The sequence below is a fragment of the Lepidochelys kempii genome, chromosome 3 (genome assembly GCF_965140285.1).
Source record: "Lepidochelys kempii isolate rLepKem1 chromosome 3, rLepKem1.hap1, whole genome shotgun sequence".
Classification (NCBI taxonomy): Eukaryota; Metazoa; Chordata; order Testudines; family Cheloniidae; genus Lepidochelys; species Lepidochelys kempii.
In genome coordinates, this window is record NC_136382.1 from 87,315,899 (window position 1) to 87,336,736 (window position 20,838).

General features: G+C 40.9%; 1 protein-coding gene across 1 annotated transcript in view; it reads right to left on the minus strand.

The window, feature by feature from the left end:
* Window positions 1-358: 358 nt before the first annotated feature.
* LAMA4 (laminin subunit alpha 4) overlaps window positions 359-20,838 on the minus strand; it is a 157,270-nt gene continuing 136,790 nt past the window's right edge. Inside the window, exons 28-38 of the mRNA XM_073337097.2 lie at window positions 20,205-20,338; window positions 18,216-18,380; window positions 16,387-16,540; window positions 14,106-14,296; window positions 11,779-11,968; window positions 10,812-10,967; window positions 8,953-9,112; window positions 7,619-7,749; window positions 5,113-5,206; window positions 3,925-4,044; window positions 359-982 (exon numbers count right to left, since the gene is read on the minus strand). Coding sequence (XP_073193198.2) covers window positions 837-982; window positions 3,925-4,044; window positions 5,113-5,206; window positions 7,619-7,749; window positions 8,953-9,112; window positions 10,812-10,967; window positions 11,779-11,968; window positions 14,106-14,296; window positions 16,387-16,540; window positions 18,216-18,380; window positions 20,205-20,338 — 1,641 coding nt within the window. The 3' untranslated portion in view covers window positions 359-836. The remainder of the gene's footprint in view (window positions 983-3,924; window positions 4,045-5,112; window positions 5,207-7,618; window positions 7,750-8,952; window positions 9,113-10,811; window positions 10,968-11,778; window positions 11,969-14,105; window positions 14,297-16,386; window positions 16,541-18,215; window positions 18,381-20,204; window positions 20,339-20,838) is intronic.

Genomic DNA, 20,838 nt, shown 5'->3' on the forward strand with positions numbered 1-20,838 from the left:
AAACTTTAAATTTTGAAAATTTCAATCAGCCCTTACACACACACACACACACACACACACACACACTCTGCTTCCTTTGTGAGGCAGTTTGTCCTAATATTGTTTAGTTTATGTAACCACCATTATCTATATTAAAAATAGTAAGTCCTGCTTCACCTCTTGCTAGGATTCAAACTATCACAGGGTGTCAGATGAGAAAATCACTAGAAAAGGGTTCCACAAATTCACCTGGAAGTAGAAAGAAATGGGTTCTAATTTTTTTATTGTTCCCAAAAATCCTATGGTCAGCATACTCCCATTTTAGCTGAGCAAAGAATAAATGAGCTCCATGTAAAAGAATCTTGCACACAATTGTTTGCACAGTAAGTTTATTATCTAGCTTTATTCTTTAATGCATATTAGCAATTCTTTTCAAGTTAAACCAAAGATGGTGACCTAGGACATTTGTATGGTATGGAATGAAGTGATTTAAAGGTCTCTGGAAAGCAACATATTTAAAATCATTTGCTTTTATTCTGTAATCCATCAGCATTTTCATTGACAGCGTAATAGGGCTTGCTTCAAAGATACTATAAGAATTGTAAAACTCGTTCTTGTGGTTTAATAAGAGCATTGTACAAATTACATCTCTTTGTTTATTCTTCATATTTTTTGTTTTCACACATAGAAATTTCAAGTGAGTGACCCTAAACATAACTGCTTTATCATATAAAGACCCTGGGTGATATATTTTCATTTCCCCCCAGCATCGGTAATGGAATAGAACATGGTTTCTTTTGCTTGTTTTTTTCCCTTCAGTGCTGTAAAAAAGTTTGCAGTGTAGCTGCTGTGCGGTATCAGGCTGTTGGACATGTGTTGATGCTCACAGCACCACTGACCAGAGCTGCTTTACTGAAACTCACTGGCTTTCCATCAATCACAAAGTTACGAATACAGCCAGTGAAGGAGTTGCGTGTGGTCAGGCTGGACGTTAGAAGGGACTCTGGAAGAATCAAAGAAAAAAGGAGAATTAGAACCAATGATGACAGAAGTACCATTTACAACAATTTTAAATAAAGCTGGCTGAAAACTGGGGAAATGATTTTGAAAATATTTTGAAGTTGTTTCTGTATCGCAGGTTTGAAATTGACCCATTTTCTGTTTCTTGAAGCAGGATACTTTTTACTGAAATTATTAAAAAAAATCAAAATCATTTCTGAAAAAACTTCTTTTACCAAAACCAGAGTTTTCAGTAAGACCAGTTCCAGTTCTAGCAAAATTCCAAGGGACCAAATATGGCTCTCTGGTACATACAGGCAATCTCAAATATTTTTATTATGCAGATAGATTTAAAAAGACACAAAATCAGTAAAACAGTAAAACCTTAGAGAAGGTGCCACAAGTACTCCTTTTCTTTTTGCGGATACAGACTAATACGGCTGCTACTCTGAAACCGGTAAAAGAGTATTAACCAGTATTAATCAGGGGTCTCAAACTCCATTTACCCTATGGCCAGTGCCAGTCCTCAAATCCTCCCAGCAGGCCAATAATGTCACTCATGGTGCCCAGAACTCACTCCCCAAAACTCCGCCCCCCACCTGCCTAAGGCTCTGGGAGGGAGTTTGGTGGGGGAGGAGGTCTGGGGTAGGGGATTGGGGTGCAGGCTCGGAAGAGAGTTTGGGTGCTGGGTGCAGGCTCTGAGCTGAGGCATGGGGTGGGGGTGCAGGAGGAGGGGGTGGGGTTGTAGGTTCTGGAAGGGAGTTTGGGGGTGGGAGGGGGTGTGTGGGAAGGGGGTGGGGTGCAGGCTCTGGGAAGGGTTCAGGGGGTGTGGTGCTTACCTGTGGCTCCAAGGTGGGGCAGGCCAGGGGGCCTCCATGTGCTGCTGCCCCCCAGACACCGCCCCCGCAGCTTCCCATTGGCCACAGGGGCGCTCAGGGTGGGGCAGCATGTGGAGGCACAGCCCTGCCCCACCCTGGGGCCGCAGGGAGAGGCCGGAAGACACGTGGAGCAAGCAGGCAGACGCCGCTCAGCTCTGCTGCGCTGCCAGGGCCCCAGGCCATTTTAAACGGGGGGGGGAGGAGCGCTCGGGGGTGGCAGATAGGGCCAAGGGAGAGACCCGGCTCTAAAACTGCTGGAGCCCCGCAGGCCACATTGAGGAGGTTGGCGGGTCGCACATGGCCCATCGGCCGTGAGTTTGAGACCCCGGTATTAATATTAATACTTACCTTTTGTATAGCTCTTTCCATCAATAGATCTCAAAGCGGATTACCAAGGCGGTTAGTATCATTAGCCCCTTTTTATGGATGGGGAAACTGAGACCTAGAGATGTGAGACAACTTGCCCAAATGGCCACTGGCAGAATGGTGTCTAGACACCAGGTATTCTGAGTCCCGGTGCAGTGTTCTATTCACTAGGCCACTCTATGATATATCTTGGGTGTAGTCAGTACAACAAGAAAACTGGAATAAGCCTAATTCTACAGCATGGTTTTGTATGGGACTATCAATCAATCATGGTTTATGAAATAGCCTGATTTAGTAGCATTAGTATTACAGCTGGTCAGAAAGTGGAAAAATATTCCCCTAATTTTTAATCAAAATTTTTTTGGATGGAAGTTTTCTTGAGAGCTAATCAGGCTGCCTAGTACTGTGGTTTAGGCCTTAAATTTGGGCATTGGGTGCCTAAATCCCTTTGTAGATCTGAGTCTAATTTTGTAATTTCTTGTGATATAACTAAATATAACCAAACAAAACAGACACATAAGGGTAAATGTGTTATCTGTTTACTATATCTACATTCAGTGTTATGTCTTGTAGTGAAGTTCATTACTGGATACTTCTGTTCTAAGATGATAATAATATCATGGAGTCAATATGTAAGGTCTCTTTAGTATTTTATAGTTAATGCAGAATTATAAAGTTCTGTTATCACAGGCCAAAACAGCATTCACAATTACCACATTACATATCAGGGTAGTTTTTGTGATGATTGTTTAGAAGTTCTAAGAAAATTTCAGTTTAGAATTAAAGAGTGAGCAAGCTTGTGCACAAAGCTGTGGTTCCTTTCCGACTCATTTCTTCCCCCTCATAGTGTGGGATGAATGAGAGCATCACACTCTCAAACTACTAATCCAAGATAATGAATATAATAATATAATTGTATTGTTAATGCTATTCTTGATTGACATTCATTGCACAGAGAAATAATGCTCAATGTTACCAAAGAGAAATGCAGATTTTACAGAAAGTGATTTAAAAGTCAAATTACATCCTCTTTTGACTACAGTTTGCATATGAAAGCGCAACAGAGTACTGAATAATGGAAGTAAATATAGTAATCTTGGCCCACACCACACAGATGGTCTGAGTCACAAAGTCACATTAACTGACATCTGTGCATTGGAAATCAACAGTCAGAATAAGAATTTTCATGTCGTATATTCAATGTTCAAGGGAGTTGTTGCTTGGAGGAGTTGGAAGCCTAGCAACGCAAGACCCGGAGACTAAACTATGCGGGAACTAGAATTTCTGTCCCATTGAAAATTTCACATTCCCCCCCTCTACAAAAAGAGTTCATTTCAAATTGGAACAAAAAAAAATCAGAAATGCAGGGATTTTTTTACAGGGCCAGCAAGCCAGCTCTCCAGCTGCCCAGGTGGCTCCCCAAATATCTCCACAGCTGCCTGGAATGTTTAGATTCCATCAAATCAACATTTTCTGATGGAAAACTGTTCTTTCAGAAAATTTTCAACCACCTCTCCTTAAGCTGTCAAATGTGACCAGGACATTAGGTCAGTTCTTCAAAATTTGGGATTATGTGAGGAAAACAGAGAGCACAGAGGAAGGGTGATTTTCACTGTCTAGAAGAAAACTAAACATTTCTGTTTCTGTTTTAAACTGTGTTGGCATTTGGGTACAAAGTTATAACAACACCAACAAGTCTTACCTGGCACACCTCCAACAAACACAGGCTCCCTCTGGTCAACTGCTTTTGGATTTAGAGGTCCTACTACATGGTTTACCTCAGAGTCCACATCGAGCTGCACCACATTAGAGGCTCTAATAACTGGAATGCAAAGCAAAATCTTGTCAAAAAGAGCCCTAATTATAAAATATATCATTTATGCTTTGTATGGGATATGAAGATGTCTATCTGATCTGCTGTATGGTATGGGCTAGATTGTCTATGGCCCTTGTGTAAGCCTCCCTTGGCTTACACAGTGCAGGCCCAGGATGCACTACTGTCCTTGGGCATGGACTGCTTCTTCCATGCAAATTTGCTTTGGGGACTGTAGTGGGGCGGCTGCCCCACTCCATGAGATAAAGGGCTGGAACAGGCCAGAGAGGCTGCACAGACCAGCAGCCAATCAGCAAAGGCCTGTGGAGAGCCAGTAAGGGCAAAGGAAGAGGCAGCCAATCAGGGCTGGGCTGGGTCCTATATAAAGGCTGCCTAGCAAGGGAGGAGGACTGGCTCCTGAGATAAGGAGATAGCACCTTGGCCAGAGCAGTGCTAGGCAGGCTCGGGGGATCAGAGGAGAGCTCTGGCCCAGTTACCTGCCAGGCTGTGGCCCTTGCTAGAAAGGGCTGAGAAGGTGCATGGAGCGAAAGGGCAAGTGGCCCAGGGAAGCTAGGCAGACAAGAGGGGGTGAAGGAGGGCAGAGAGAGGCTGCCGCTAGAGGGTCCCTGGGTCGGGACCCAGAGTAGCGCTGATGGTGGTGAGGGGCTAGACTTTGGGGTTGTGATTGGCCACTGAGGCAGGTTCAAGCTGAAGGACTTTTACCACCCCCCCGGAAGGGGGTGAGACTGGAGTAGTAGACACTGTCGGAGGGCAGTGTCCTGAAGAAGTGGACACCGCTGAGTAGGGCGGTTCCCAAATCAGCAGAGCAGACAATGGGCGAGACACCACATGCAGAGGGCGCTCCGCAGTGGACAAGAGCTAGTTCCCAGAGCAACCGACAGGAGGCGCCAGCGGTGGTGAGTTGTGATCCTGTTACAGGGACCTTTCATCCCAAATGCTGGTGAGTTGAAGGCATGATCCCTACTCCCTCTGCTCTGACCCATGAGAATGGACAACCATGGAGGGAGGATCAGGTTCCATGACCCTTCTCAGTGGTAAGATCCGAGATTTACTCACCTGCAATTCTGTGCCACATGCCATCACAGAGACTTTGTTTTGGTGTAACTGAGGTTGAAAAGTGTCTGATTCCATTATTCAGTTTCACTATAACCTGGAGAAAAACCAATGTAATTCATACTGTAAAATTTTTTCTTTATTCCATGCCCATCACTTCCCTCCCCGCTCCCTTTTTTTCCACCTTGTTGCACTAAAGCTAGGTTCCCAATTTTGACTTTTATAAATTTAAAAGTGATTGAACCAATTTCCTTTACACTAATTCTTAAGAGATCTTTAAAATGAACCACATTTTAAGCTTCTAACTTCAGCAGTTTTTGCAACATTTGTGTTCTGAACACAGGGAAAGATTTTTGTTTTGTTTTTTACCCTCAGTTAAAAAAGAATATACCTCAACCAATTTCACTCAGATTTCCAGAACTACAGCCTTATTGATTATTTTTGTATTGCTTAGTACTGCACAAACACTTAGTAAGTGATAGTCTCTGCCCTGAAGAGCCTACAATCTAAACAGAGAAGACAGACAAAGGGTAGGAGAAAAGAAGTATTGTTCTCTCCATTTTATAGATGGGGAATCAAGGCATAGAGAGCTTAAGTGAACTGTCTAAGATCACAAAGGACATTTGTGGCAGAGCTAGGAACTGAACCCAATTCTCCTGAGTTCAGTGCCTTAATTGCAAGACCATCTTTCCCCATAAAGACTGCAACAGCAGTTGTGGAGCAGCTCTGTCTGTGGCAGAGTGCAAGATTCCTTCTGAGGACTCACAACTCATGCACATACAGCCCATTTACTTGGGCTGTGCAAAGATCCAGAAATTAGCCCTTAGGGTATGTCTACGCTGCAAATGGCGGTGTATTTGTAGCTCAGGTAGACATACATGCACTAGTTTTCATCAAGCTAGTACACTAAAATGACAGTATAGCCACAGTGGCATGGGCAGCAGCTTGGGCTAACTTCCTGAGTACATACCTAAGTTCTTGGATCAGATTGTACTTGGGCAGCTAGCCTGAGCAGCTGTGGTCACACTGCTATTTTTAGTGTATTAGCTCAATCAAAGCTAGTGCATGTATGTCTACCTGAGCTGGAAATTACACCTCCATTGGAGTGTAGATGTACACATATAATATTCACAGGTTGGCCACTGAAAATGATTAAAAGAAATCACTCAGCTTTCATTGTAGAGGAAATGCCAGTGATAATTAGGGAACATTTTAATTTTTCTCTGGAGGCTATCAACATAAGAAACTGCAATAAGCCTCCTTCTCTTTTTACTTCCACTTGGCCTTGGCCAAGTTTATGGGCATCACTAGCAAAATCAAATACAAAAGACTTGGGGAAAGGGTCTACTGGCCTAATAAAAGTGGTCAGGTGAGCTGATGGTGGTGAACTAAGATGGTTGACTGTTTAAACGTAAGTGAAAAGGGCTGGCCATTCTGGTTTATCTCCTGTAGAAGTGTCTGTCAATAAACGAAACAGAAAGCAATTCTCAAAAAAAAGAGCATTGACTGTGATTAAAGAAAATCACATCAGAAGTATACATCAATTTGCTAAGGGGGTAACTGCATGACCATTTTGATGAGGGGAAGGGATCTATACTTACCTATGCCTTTCCCTACCCCATCTTATCTGTGACTCTCATCTATATTATATGCATAGTAAAGATCACACTGGACCAGTCATGTATAGATCTATAGGTTAACAGTGCCATGACAGCAACATCATATGCAGCTGCAAAAGGCTCAGAGGTTAATGTCCCCTGTTAATTTATAAAGATCAAAACTTGTTACAGCTCTAGCCTCCATGCCTCAGTTTCCTATCTTAAAAGTGGGAGAAATGATTCTTTCTCCAAACACTTGTCTATTTGGGAGCCTCTCTTAGTGTGTATGTATATATATGTGTATATACACCCACACTAGCATTTAGCAGTGTTGGTTGGGGTCTCCAGGTGTTACTGTAATACAAACAACAAGCAATAATAGCAACAACTATTAATCTCAAACCCATTGTTTTCAATTTATAGTTTCCAAAACCCTGGGGGGGGGCTCTGATTATCAGCCCAAGAATCAGGTGGGAGAACCCCTCAACGTGTCTGCTAAAAAAAAGATTAGTACAACTCAGATGTCTCTTTTAACATGCAGTAAATAAAAATGTATTAACTTACCAAGAAAATGAAATCAAGTCACCTTCCTTGTAACTGTTATACATTTTTAATATGCAGATGAAAGCAGCACCAAAGTGTCAGTGTTCCTCTTCCCTTTCATCTGTACATTAAATATTAATTGTTGTTGCCAATAAAGTGATTTGATATTGGCTGATAAATATTTATGTACATTAACAGAAGTATCTGGGTTGTGCTTAACCTCTTCTTGTTTAATGGGGTAATATATTTAGGAAAGAAAGATTCAAAGAATAGTGAGTTTGTTAGACAAAAGCTGCATGTAGCATTGAATCCAAGTACATTGGAAAGAACAAGGCATAACAGTTAAGAAAATGTGACCTTCCTTATACCTGTCCTTGTTTCATGTGCATATTCAGGTACTCCCCATTCACACTGTGACAATGCATTAGGATTCCTGAAGTGCTTCGGGGGCGTATTTCAAAAACAACTTCAAATTTCAGGCCTAAACTGAAGGATTCATCTGAAGGGAGAAAAGTGAACAGTCGCACAATGTCATTTCTGTACCCAGATTAATTGTGAAACTGGACATCTACTGTATTGCAGCGTACAGTTCTAATGCTGACTTCTGGTTTTAATATTGTTACAAATATTTTAGTCTTGAAGATCCTTTTTGACAGCAAAAGGGAAAGTAGAAAATTGAGACCTTCTAGGCCATTTTGCTGCCAGGGGATTATGCTCCCCTCATACAGCCTCCTCGTGTAAAATTGTCTTGGAGTGAAATTCTGCGGTTCTAACTCAGGCCATGTCTATACGTACAATCCTGCAGCAGCATAGCTCTACTGATACAACCGTACCTCTGCAGTGCGTCTGGTGAAGACACTCTATTCCGACAGAAGAGAGCTCTCCCCTTTACATAAACACCCACCTCCACGGGCGGCATAAGCTACGTCTGTGGGAGAAGCTTTTCTGCCAACATAGCGCAGTGCACACGAGTACTTATGTCTGTAACTTATATCACTGAGGGGGGTGGAATATTCAGACCCCCTGAATGACATACATTTTGCCAACTTAGGCTGCAGTGTAGACATAGCCTCAGGGAGTGGGAGTTTTGCCTGAGTAGAGAATGCAGGATTCAGTAGCACTAACCCCCTCCTCCAACCCTGCGGCAGTCCATGGAGCAGATCAGAAACAGCCAGCAGTCCCTCCTACTATTCTCTTGAGGTGTTGTGTCCCAGCTTCATCCTCTGCTTGGTCTACTGCCTATTAGGCACAACTTGTCCTAAGATACTTCCAAGAACAGAATACTGTTCCATAGCCTTAAATAACTTAAACTATTTTATTATACATACTGCTAACTTCCTTCATGACATACAGGAAATCTTTTCATATGCCTTTTGAGTTAAGTATTTTGTCACTTAAAAATTCAGGGGCAGATCCTCAGCTGGTGTGGATTGTTTTAGCTCCAATGAGTCTTTAAGAATTTACACTTCCCCATCATGAGAAGAAATTTGACACTAGTTAACTTGTAAAATATCATTGTTCCTACATACTGACATTCTCCACACCAACATTAGGTAAAGGATATATCGTGTTGTTGAATTGATGTCTCATGACTCCCTGCACAGTGATTAAATTAAAAAAAATTCTGCAGCTAGATAGAGATGTGAAGTACAGTAAATACTCCAGTCTTATTATTGGATACGTTTGTTCAGTTACACATTACCAAGAATTACATATCCTCCTTCTGATGAAAAGTATGTTCCTGCTTCTGATGGGCCTTCAAAGCAAGGAGTCACACTGAATGTCTGAGAAGCAGAAGTGATTGATCTTCCGTTGAGCTGTAAATTGCTGAGACAACCATTAAAACTGTAGACTGAGTTAATCTGAGGAAACAAAGTGAGCGATTATTAAGTAAAATGCCACTGGAAGGAAAGCAAGTCTTTCGTCTTTCCCTTTTGATTCAGAGCTCTAGCTGGGGTTGTTTATGAATTCTTGGCCTCTGTTTCTCTATTGCACCATTTGTGCACTAGGTAGGGAAAAGGGAAGCGTGGAGGTATGGGAAGGGACTTTAAACTACCTTTGTGCTCCTCTTACTCTGGGTCCTGCCTGTTCCCTGGTGTCAGTCAGACCAACCTCAGATAAGAGCTAACTTGTGCTCTCATGGCCTTCTCTGAGCTTTGGAAAACAAAATAGATGGAGCGCAGCAGCAGGGCTCTAGCCACACCCTCTCCCATCCGGGTGAGGACAGGGCTCTACACGCCATGGGTGGCAGAGCTACTACCTTGGTATGTGCACCCAAGGATTCCCCAGGAGGAATCCTGGTTACTTCAGGTTTTGCTTTGTCACGTTTTTGCTCTTCAGCATCCTCCAATGTGTCTCCAATGTGCAGGGCAGACTCTTGGCCTTCATGTACCTATGTAAAGCTCTCAGGTATCTGAGCCAACACAAGTGAAAATCACTGCCTGCTTAAAACCTTCACAATTGACATGTATATTGGAGACCTTTATTCTTTATTGCTGCGACTAACAATCAACAAAATGTCTTTGTCTTAGCTTTCCCTTAGTAAGGTCTGCACCCATCTACACATCCACCACACCCTCCTACCCAAATTATTAAAAGAAGCAAATACAAAAATCCTCAAAGCCAAGCTATTTTATTGCCATCTGAGAAGGAAGAAAGTGAAGGAGGGCATGTTATTGATATCTCTAGTTTTTACAGCATTAAGGAGGCTTTCAGATACAATGGTGATGGGGGGGGCATAGAGATTATATTAGATTATACAAAAGTGACAAATTTGGTTATAATCTATGACATGCTTACAAGAGTTCGCAGGGTTTCGCAGCACACTTGGTCCTTTTGTCACTGAATAGGCTGGGGTGATGCATTTTTGCCAGATTGCACTGCCTGTTCCCTTTTTTTTGTTTATGAGGAAGCAGATTTGAATAAATGGCAAAACAGTTTCCCTATTCTCTCACCCCTGGAAGCACACACATTCTTTGTATTGTACGTAGAGTTTATCTTAGGCAAATGGGAATAATTTCTGTGGGAGTCCCTTGTTAAAATGTTAGCAGCCTTCCCTGGTGTAATTCTTCTATTAAGTAGTGCTGTTTTGCTGTGTAACTTCTTTAGAAGGAAAACAAATAAATCCTAATCCTTTTCTGTGGAGAAGCATCTTTGAGCCACTCTGCAGTTTCAAAGCAGCCCTAAAGCCAGTTAAAATAGCCATGTGAGAGGGATCATCCCATTTTAGAGGGATCTTCCAGTGATGCAGAGCTGGCAGAATGATTTCTATGCCATTTTCTCCATTCAGTCTGCATAGTGGGCATGGACAGAGGAAAGGGGTGTGACTGCTACTTCTGTGGTCCTTCGTGATCCTTGACTGACATAATGATAGCTCAGCTGTTTTAGGTTTTGCTGCAGGTCCAGCCCAGTACATCCCCAGCCCAGGATCCAGGAACACAGTGGTGGTTTAAACCAACCTTTCACCCCTGCCTCTGATTTGTGCTGTGTGGTCTTCACCTACGCCTGAGGATTGGGGCAAAAAATGTACATTAGTAATTTCAGACATAATGTCTATTTTACCTGGATATTTTTTACAGCTTTTCCTGGAGCCACACCCCCTATATAAAGCGGTCCACTGACTTGCCATGTATTATCAACAGAAGGAAGACTTTCTTCCAATACTCGGAGACCATCAATTATCAAACGGCCAGTATCTTTTTCCCGAACAAATATCACCTTGAAAGGGAGAAAATTTGTTCAGTGACAATTTTAACTATTGAGGCAGATGATAATGAAACTGCTGAGGAAACATCACTGTATAGCAGAAGAAGATGAGAACATGAGATAACAGGATATTAGAGAAGACTGATTCAAAATTTACAAGTCAGCTGCACACTGGCTGTATTTAAACTGTTAAACTTCTCTGTTGGACAACCGTTTCCTCCAACATATAAGGCTGGTAATGAAACTTTTGTCTTAACATTTTAAAAACAAAATAGAATATTGTATATAGCCAAAATATTTACAGAGACAAGGTGAGTGAGGTAATTTTTTTTTTTGGGACCTCACCCACCTTGTTTCCCTAATATTCCAGGACCAGCATGGCTACAACAATGCAAAGAAGATATTTATACACACACACACATATATATATTGTGAATATATTTTGTTCACATTTAAGGTGCCCTCCCTGCTCCTCTGTCTCAATACTGCTTCAGATCACACAGCCTTCTCTTCCAGCTCTAAGCCTTTCCAAACCTTGCTTGGCCTCATTGTTCTGATCAGCTCTGCCTCTTCCACATGGCTGCATGTATGGAAAACAGCTGGATTACTGTAACTGACTAAACTCCTTAGTCCCCAGTTAATGACTTGCCAAAATACTCAGATCTACATGGTGGATTTTAAAACATTAGCATATAGGCAAGTGTACGTGGTTATGGACAAAGACTGACATCCCAATGGAAATGAGTTGTCAGATCAGAAGATGCTCTACTATGGTTTCCTGACGCATGTATCATCATAACATCAATCACTTTCTTCAACTTACATTGTGCCAAAGCCCATCATTGTACTTCTCTTGGCTTTTAATCCTTAGTTTCTGATGACCAACATTAAACATAAAAATCAGCCGGCCATGGGCAACAAAAAGGGTGATGAAGTTGTTTTCCTCTTGATCAGAGGCATAAAAGATCATTCCATGGGATGAGTGAGTTTTCAGACTAATGGAGAACTGTGATCTGTCAAATAAAAACATGTCATTTTAGTAACAGAGCAGATGTAAACTGACTGAAGTCACCATGCAGAGACAGGAGAATTGAGATCTGTTCCCTTATGCCAGAGAATGTATTCCTTGTTTATGCAAATTATGTTTTAGATGTATATTCTATATGGTTGTTTGAATAGGAGGCAGAACTGATACCAAGTAGAGGAAAATCCATCTCACAAAGAACTAATCTTTTGAAAACTAAATCCTAGGGAGTGAATAAAAAATACAGATCAATCACGAAGAAGTGTATATGCATTTTTTACATGCTGTGACAGAGTGCTGGGCTACAGTAGCTGATCCAGCACTCTGATCCCTGCAAGGTAAATCAGTTGCCCCGCACACACCTGAATATGGGGAACTGTGTCAACTTGATAGATTGAGGCTAGGTGGGAGAGAGTGAAAAGCTAATTACCTCATTAACTCAGAAGGGACCAAGGCACAGGAAGAAAGTACGAAAAGGGGACAAGAAAGGAAAAGAGCTGTAGGCTGGTAGAGCCAAGGCCCCAGGAGGTCTCTCCCCTGCAGGGCTCAGAAGCCTTAGAGTCCCAGGATATTTGTAAAGCTGCTGTACAATCTGCAAAGATGGTGGATGTGAATTTTATAAATAAAATCACTGTGTGTTTCACCTGAAGAAAGTCTCCAAATTGTTTGTTTGGAAAGAGGCCGGAGTGGACTATGCCCTGCCATATCCCCGCAGTATTAAAACAGAAGGTCTAATTGCCACAGTACTTAAAATGTCATCTAGGGCTCCCAATATGGCAAGGTCCGGAGAGTTAGTATAGTGGAGGCCTGAGTGTTCACTAGTCCGATCCTTTATGTTACAGCAGTGGTGGTGCTGAGTTCCTGCACGCTCGCACTTCTCATTTAGTCCAAGGTTTAGCTTGGCACCTCTCAGGATTTTCTGTCAGATTTGTTGAAATGCTTAATATCATATACACTCACCCACAAGGAAATATTTTAAAATGTCAAAGTCATGGGTATTTTTAATCAACATTAAAATCATGAAACCTATGACTTCCGTGTTCATTTTTTTATTAATACATTAATAAACAAATGCAGCATTAGGGAGGAATAGAAATTGGGTTCTTTTTTGTTATCTGTCTCACATGTACTACACTTTGAACTTCATCAAGGTTACAATAGTTGTTTGTAAAATACTGTATTGAAGCAAAACAAATTCAATGGTTTCATTGTGATTCAGTAAATGCCATTCTTGCCTCTGAGCCAGTGCTACAGTATGTTTAGGGGCCACTGTGTTGTTGAATCTGATGGTTTTTGCATAAACATTAAACCAAGATTCTGATCCTTTGTGTTCAATAGACTATCATATGGCACTTTCTGTGAGAGTATGAGCATTAAATATCTTTGTTATGCAGACCAAATGAACCATATGTAGGGAATTACCTTCATTACAATTCCACTGCTGTTTGACTAGGACATGGTATCCTTTGCTTCATGTCCTAATCCACTTTGCAGTGCTGCTAGACAGCTGCCATGTTCCACCCAAGAGGTGACTGTACTTCAGTGGCTGGGGAAGTGATTGGTATATAAATATGTTCATTTCAGGCCATGCAGTTCTCCCTGATGTCATTATTGCTTATGTGTGCAAAGAGAGAGTTTGATATTGCCTGTGGTTGGATGTGTGCTTTTGGAGGGATTCGTTATGTAAATATATGATATTGTAATAGTATTAATACTGAGTCAAATCCTGCATTTCTTACTCAGGCTAGGCTTCCATAGAAGTAAATGGGCATTTTTGCTGCGTATTGATTGAGTCAGGACTGCAGGCTTTGGCCTGTGTCTTTTTGCATTGTGATATGGGAGGGATGTAGCTGGCTTGCTCAGAGGTTTAATATATTATTATTAGCAGTATTATTGCACTAGCATCCAAATTGCAATAAGTGCCATACAAGCAGCTAGGGAGGCACAATTTCTCAAGACACAAAGCAGATGAAGAGCCCATGACAGGGATACAGCATATAAGCACAATAACAAAGGTAATGGCAGCAAACACATCTTGTTAGTTCAAAGTTCTTTGTTTGTTTCCATGGCTCTTTTCCCTGAGAGTAAATTGTTTTTATTTCTCAGGTCACTATGTGATGCTTTACCTGTCACTGAAATTCTTTGGTATGTGGTCAAACTCTTGCCGGCTGTTTGCTATTCCTCCAAACTGGTTTGCATGTTCAATTGCCGTGGGGTTCTTGGACAACTGGCAGTCAGGGTCTCTTTGCACACTCATTTCTTGATCTAAATTTTTGAGGCCAGTTGCCTTTGAAGTTCTTTCTTTTTCTCTTCCCACCTTCATACAAAGAAAGCCATTACATAAGTGTTTAAAGTGGGTGTGCATATGACGAGCAGCGACAATACTGTTACAATACAATATTACCAATACTGGCAGGTGATATTTTGCATTGCTTATAAAAATATCTGGAGTTGTTCCAAATCTAATCAATATAGCTGTCCCCAAACAATTCTATTGTATTTAATTTTCAGCTCCATGCCCACCACTGATGCAGAGAAACACAGAATTTCTAACTGCTTAGCCAACATATAATGGCAATTCAGTTCTTATGAATTTGCCTGAGCCCATTGTGGTGGTCTTCCCCCCCTTTTAAGGATGTGAGCTCTGCTGCAATTCAGCATAGCATAGCACAGGGACCTACAACCTTTGGCATGAGGCCCGTCAGTGAAAGCCACTGGTGGTCTGGGATGGTTTGTTTACCTGCAGCATCCACAGGTTTGGCCGATCGCAGCTCCTACTGGCCAATGGGAGCTACGGGAAGCGGTGCGGGCCGAGGGATACTGGATTAAGGTTGACACTCATTTACACCAATGCAAGTTGACTATACTTAATGGAGTTGCATGGATGTAGCTGAGAGCAAAAATTAGCTCACTGCTTTAAGACTAAAGACGAAACAGAAGGGGGAACGTTCTGTCACACTTTTTAGGAGACCTCAAATTTTGTTTTCCAATTCTACTAATGAGGAAAGAATGATATGACTGTTTCCTGAAGCTGTGGCAAATGCAGCCCTGTAAGTGTCCAGCAATAGAAAAAAGAAAAGGAGTACTTGTGGCACCTTAGAGACTAACAAATTTATTTGAGCATAAGCTTTGTTGAGCTACAGCTCGCTTCATCGGATACATTCAGTGGAAAATACAGTGGTGAGATTTATATACATAGAGAACATGAAACAATGGGTGTTACCATACACACTGTAAGGAGAGTGATCACTTAAGGTGAGCTATTACCAGCGGGGGCGAGGGGGACCTTTTGTAGTGATAATCAAGGTGGGCCATTTCCAGCAGTTAACAAGAACGCCTGAGGAACAGTGGGGGTAGGGGGTGGGGGAAATAAACATGGGGAAATAGTTTTACTTTGTGTAATGACCCATCCACCCCCAGTCTCTATTCAAGCCTAAGTTAATTGTATCCACTTTGCAAATTAATTCCAATTCAGCAGTCTCATGTTGGAGTCTGGTTTTGAAGTTTTTTTGTTGAAGAATTGCAACTTTTAGGTCTGTAATTGAGTGACCAAAGAGATTGAAGTGTTCTCCAACTGGTTTTTGAATGTTATAATTCTTGACATCTGATTTGTGTCCATTTATTCTTTTACGTAGAGACTGTCCAGTTTGGCGAATGTACATGGCAGAGGGGCATTGCTAGCACATGATGGCATATATCACATTGGTAGATGTGCAGGTGAACGAGCCTCTGATAGTGTGGCTGATGTGATTAGGCCCTATGATGGTGTCCCCAACAGAAAAGTTACAGTGGATTGTCCTTTTACTTTTGTTATAAAATCAAACACCCCCTCCCCCCAAACCCTAACAACCCCAAACAAAAACGAGCAAATTATACAACTGACACCCTTTTTGATCCTTTGGCTAAGAGATCAAGTGTAGTATCTGATAAGTTCTTGTTGGGAGAACTTGCAGAGGGTTGGATTTGATATGTTCTTTCCCATCTATAACTACTATAATACTATGATGCTCTGACTTTTACTACATCTTTCTGTATATCTCCTTTCCCCAGATAAACCATTGGGTTAGGCATAAAGAAGTCATTTTCATTAGCAGGTAAAAGCATCAGTAGCTGGTAGAGCATTTTAAAAGTCTCTTTTAAAAATGGGTGAAACTATAATGAAAAAAGTCTTTGATGAATCTTGGAATCTGCAAAATGAGATCATCTGTTTGAAATTATGAAATATTCAAAGGGGCCATGTCCCATCCTCGAAATATTCAAAGGGGCCATGTCCCATCCTCTGTTGTTTTTCAGATGTGTCTTGGAACCATAAAAAATCTGGCCAGCCTAGGATCATGAGGCAGTATATGTGGACTTTGGCAAACTGTAAATTGATTTCAGAGTAGTCACAAGTCAGACAGTGCTAACCTTTTTATTATGGCTTCCTTTGGCTTTTGAAGAGTTCTTTCCTTTCTTATGGAGAAGGGCAACTGGAGGGGAGTCAACAGGGCATCCATAAAGAGAAGTTCGCACTTTCTCAGGGTACCGCTGGAAATCTTCCACTTCAACCTCTCGATCCAACCTGTGTTTCAAAGAGGGGATAATGTGAAGAATAACTGACTGAGGTGTAGCAAAAATAGCTTTTTAAAAATAGAATGGAAAAATAATTAATGTATCCAAATTAAGCTAGTATAAAATATATAATTTTTTCACTTATCACCAGGACAACCACAGAGATCTTCTTATTGTGTTGAGAGTTGTCACTTTGGATGGGCTATTACCAGCAGGAGAGTGAGTTTGTGTGTGGGGGGGTGGAGGGTGAGAGAACCTGGATTTGTGCTGGAAATGGCCCAACTTGATGATCACTTTAGATAAGCTATTACCAGCAGGACAGTGGGGTGGGAGGAGGTATTGTTTTATGATCTCTGTGTGTATATAAAGTCTGCTGCAGTTTCCACGGTATGCATCCGATGAAGTGAGCTGTAGCTCACGAAAGCTCATGCTCAAATAAATTGGTTAGTCTCTAAGGTGCCACAAGTACTCCTTTTCTTATTATAAGTGAAATTTTAGAGAGCTCTGTGACTTCAAATCATGGGGAAAAAGTTGGGCTCGTTGTGTGTATATATAACATTTTGCCCAGAATAAGGGGAGTGGATAGTTGTGCTGACCCAGAAGCAGACTGACCTTGCTCCATTGGGGTTCAATCTGGAAGGACCAATTCTGCTCTGCACATTGCCCAGGTGAGTTGCCTGATGTGCATCGGGGAATGGAGATAAAGTTCTACCTCTTCCTACCAGTGCAAGAGGAGGCGTAACTGTTCTGTTCTGTCCCCTCCTTGGACTGTGACCTGCGGTGGGTGGCTAGTGCAGGGCAAAAAGCAATCTTGCTCTAACTGATACACCCATCAGTCCAATTTCCCTGTATGAATCACCGTCTTGATAATCTGATATTTGGAAAATAAATCTGACTACATTTAAGTTCATAGTTACTAGAGGGTGGGTGCACACACACAAAACACTCTCCCAGCTGGCATTAGTTGGTATTCTTCTTGGCAGTCTCAGCAGAGGGGATGAACAACCCTCTCACCCACACACAGATGGTCCTTCGAGGCTAGCACAGTGGTGGGACAATATGTGCAGTTTGCTCAGCATCTGCCTGTCTTATATCTATGCTGTTCATAAACAAAGGATTTCAGTCTGCAGGACTCTCAATCTGGCACCATTAACCAGCAATACATTTCAGAAAAAAAATTGAAATAGGAACATTTTAGAAAATGATTTAGATCCACCATGCCTAATCATTTCAACAAGACCAAACTCCCAGCTTGGAGGCTTTGTGAGACACTGTCATATCCTTTTATTACAAAGGCAGAGCTGTAAATTATATTATACAAATGTAAATTATTCTGCAAATTACACATTGCACCAAAGTAATTAGCAAGTATGGTAATGGCTGATTTACCTCAATAGTTATTTCCACTTCAACAGTTTTTTAATGTAGAAGGGCAGTTCTGAGGCATTTCATAGTAAATTAAAGAAAAAGGTGTTTGTATACATTGGTTTCAGAGGAACAGCCGTGTTAGTCTGTATTTGCAAAAAGAAAAGGAGTACTTGTGGCACCTTAGAGACTAACGTTGGGTAACTCCACGAAATAAGGTAAAATATTTCATCGTGAAAATAAGCAGTTCTCGTTGGTATTTATTTTCTATGCTGTCAGACACAGACTGTTTGATGTGTACTGTTGTGGATGTTACCTACCTGATGAAGTAGGCGTTGCTTATACACCCAGTGAAATTGGCATATTGAGTACTGATGGGAGAGCCACCAAAGTAGAACTTCTTGGCACTTGCAGGCTTTTGCTCTGTTTTGTCTCTAGCTGGATTCTTTTTGCTATGTTTTTTGTCATCTACTATCAGCTCGTATCTGCAAAGAGAAATATTCCTTTTCACAAACTGATTTTGAAAGAGCTTATTCAGAGTTATTACACAGTGTGTTATGTATGCCAGTGTTCCCATAATGCTGAACTCAGCGTCTGATTCCCTAAATAGCAATATCAGAAGACAACCTATTTCCTTCCAGCTATGCAATAAATGGCGGTGGAATTAGCCAGCGTGGTAGCTTGGAGTCCAATGACCAAAAGCTCCAGTGAGATCTTTGAGATACTCCAGATATTCAGAAAGCCACAGTACACTATGGCTAAGACTAAATAAACTAATTGATCTCAAGTGAAAGGATGGAACAGTATATGGAAAAGTGAGATACCATACACACACCATATCACTTTGGTGTTTAAGATGATATTGTATTGCTTCAGCGTAATCAAATCTCATTCTGCAGCATGAAAACTAATTGCAGCAGAAGTCAGGAAAGATTTCACCTCTCTAATGCCAGACTGCCTATATTTGGAGCTTCTGATTCAGGCTAGGAAGGGTTAAATATTTATTGGTAAATGTCAATAAGCATTGATTTCACCATACACAGACAGACCGACTTAAAAATGTTTCCATCTGTAATAACTGAAATTTACAGATAGACAAAGTAAGAAGAATGCAGCTTGAGAACTCATTAGAATTTGGTTTAAGGCTTTTTACTTTGTATATTTTGATATGATGTTGACAATTTGTGTTTCAGTGGTTATAAAACTTTAACTTTTTGAATCTCAGTGTTGACTATCATTAAACAATTGTTGACTGAGCCCGCCATAGTCTGACCCTTCATAATTTTCCACAACTGTGAACATTTAAATTGATAAAAATAAAAAGGTGCTTAAAATAAACATTGATATTATGTTAAAATTATAAAAAAATCCTCAAATTCTGCCAATTCTAGATATTGATCAATATCAAAAGAAGAATACTGGATCAAACAGATCTAGGTTCTGATCTGGTATGACAGATCCTGAGGTCAAAATGCTCACTGTAGTATGTCAGTCCTCATGATGACTATTTCAGGGCTAAAGTTTCAAAATGTGACCTGTGCTCACACGTAATTTCGAGAACAATTTTTCTTAAATGCCATAATAAATTACAGAGATCACACATGAAAACCTCCATTTAATGCACAAAAACTGTGCAGGTGAGAGCACAAAGTATGTGTGCAACGATTTCCTCTCACAGAGTTGCATATGCACATATGAAGACCAGGAGGAAGACTTTTGGATAATTTGGCTTTCAAATTACAAAAGATTATTATTATTTTTTTTAATACTTAAAGTACAATGATGAAATAAAACCTTCAGGGAAAATGTTTCAAGTTTTATAAAAAGTGGATGTGTAGACTCACTCACTGCTGTCAGGAATCCAGCATATTTTTGTCAATGCTAAAAATATGAACTTGTTTCCCCATATACTGTATAATGACTTTTTTGCATAAAGATACCTTGGTTAATTTAAGTTTCTACTTTGTTTTAACTAAGCAAAGCAATCACCCCTTCTTTAGAATTAATCACATCAGTTTTATTAAGGTGCTTTTACAGGTGAGTACAAAAAAGTCAATAAAATTTACAAGAATATTTTTTTCAGAATCTTAGTGAAAAGACCCATCTCCAGGCCATGATTCAGCCATTTGGATTTTGGGCTTGTGTTTTTTAACTAAAAAAGTGATAATCCCTTGAAATAGGACATGGCTGTGAGAAAAGCTCCTAAAGTAGGGGCTTTGCAATCGCAACATTAAAAGACATTATGTACATAAAAGAGCTACATATCATACACTATATGTGGTAAAATCAAAGATATTGAACAGCTTTACCTTTCCTGTGAGACAGAGGTAATGATAAAATGGGTTTTGCCATCATTGTAGCGTGTCTCTTTTGACTGAACTTCAGTTCCCATAGCATTTAAAACCACAGCACCATGATTCATAGAGATGGAGAACATATCTGGCTGAAACACAAAGAAAAACTTGTTTCAGGAGCAGGTTTAATACAAAAAGCTTTAAAAGTTACATGAGTTTTCCTTTAATATTTATTTTTCCTTTTTGCTAGTTAGCGATGTGTATTATTGCCATTCCCCCCTGGGTTTTAAGTGTGTGCAGAGCATGGCCGGTGAGAAGTGAGACATTCTTTTTATATTAATGTCACCCTTTAAACTGCAATACTCTGAGGTCTGGTACCTGATTATTTCCCCCTTATCTATCACACATGCTCCATCAGTTTAGCAATTTATGGTGTTTACATTCAATTTGTGATTCTGGGTTTCTTTTTTACAGAATATCTGATACTTCAGGCTAGCCACTGTGGTGAGCCCAGCATATTTATGTTCCTTTTCCCCCAATCAGACTGCAAATATGAACTTTGCTTAAGCCCATTTCTTAATTCACAATTGTCTAGAGATATAATTTACTCTGGGAGTGAGGCATTTGGGACTGCAGCCCCAAACAGCAG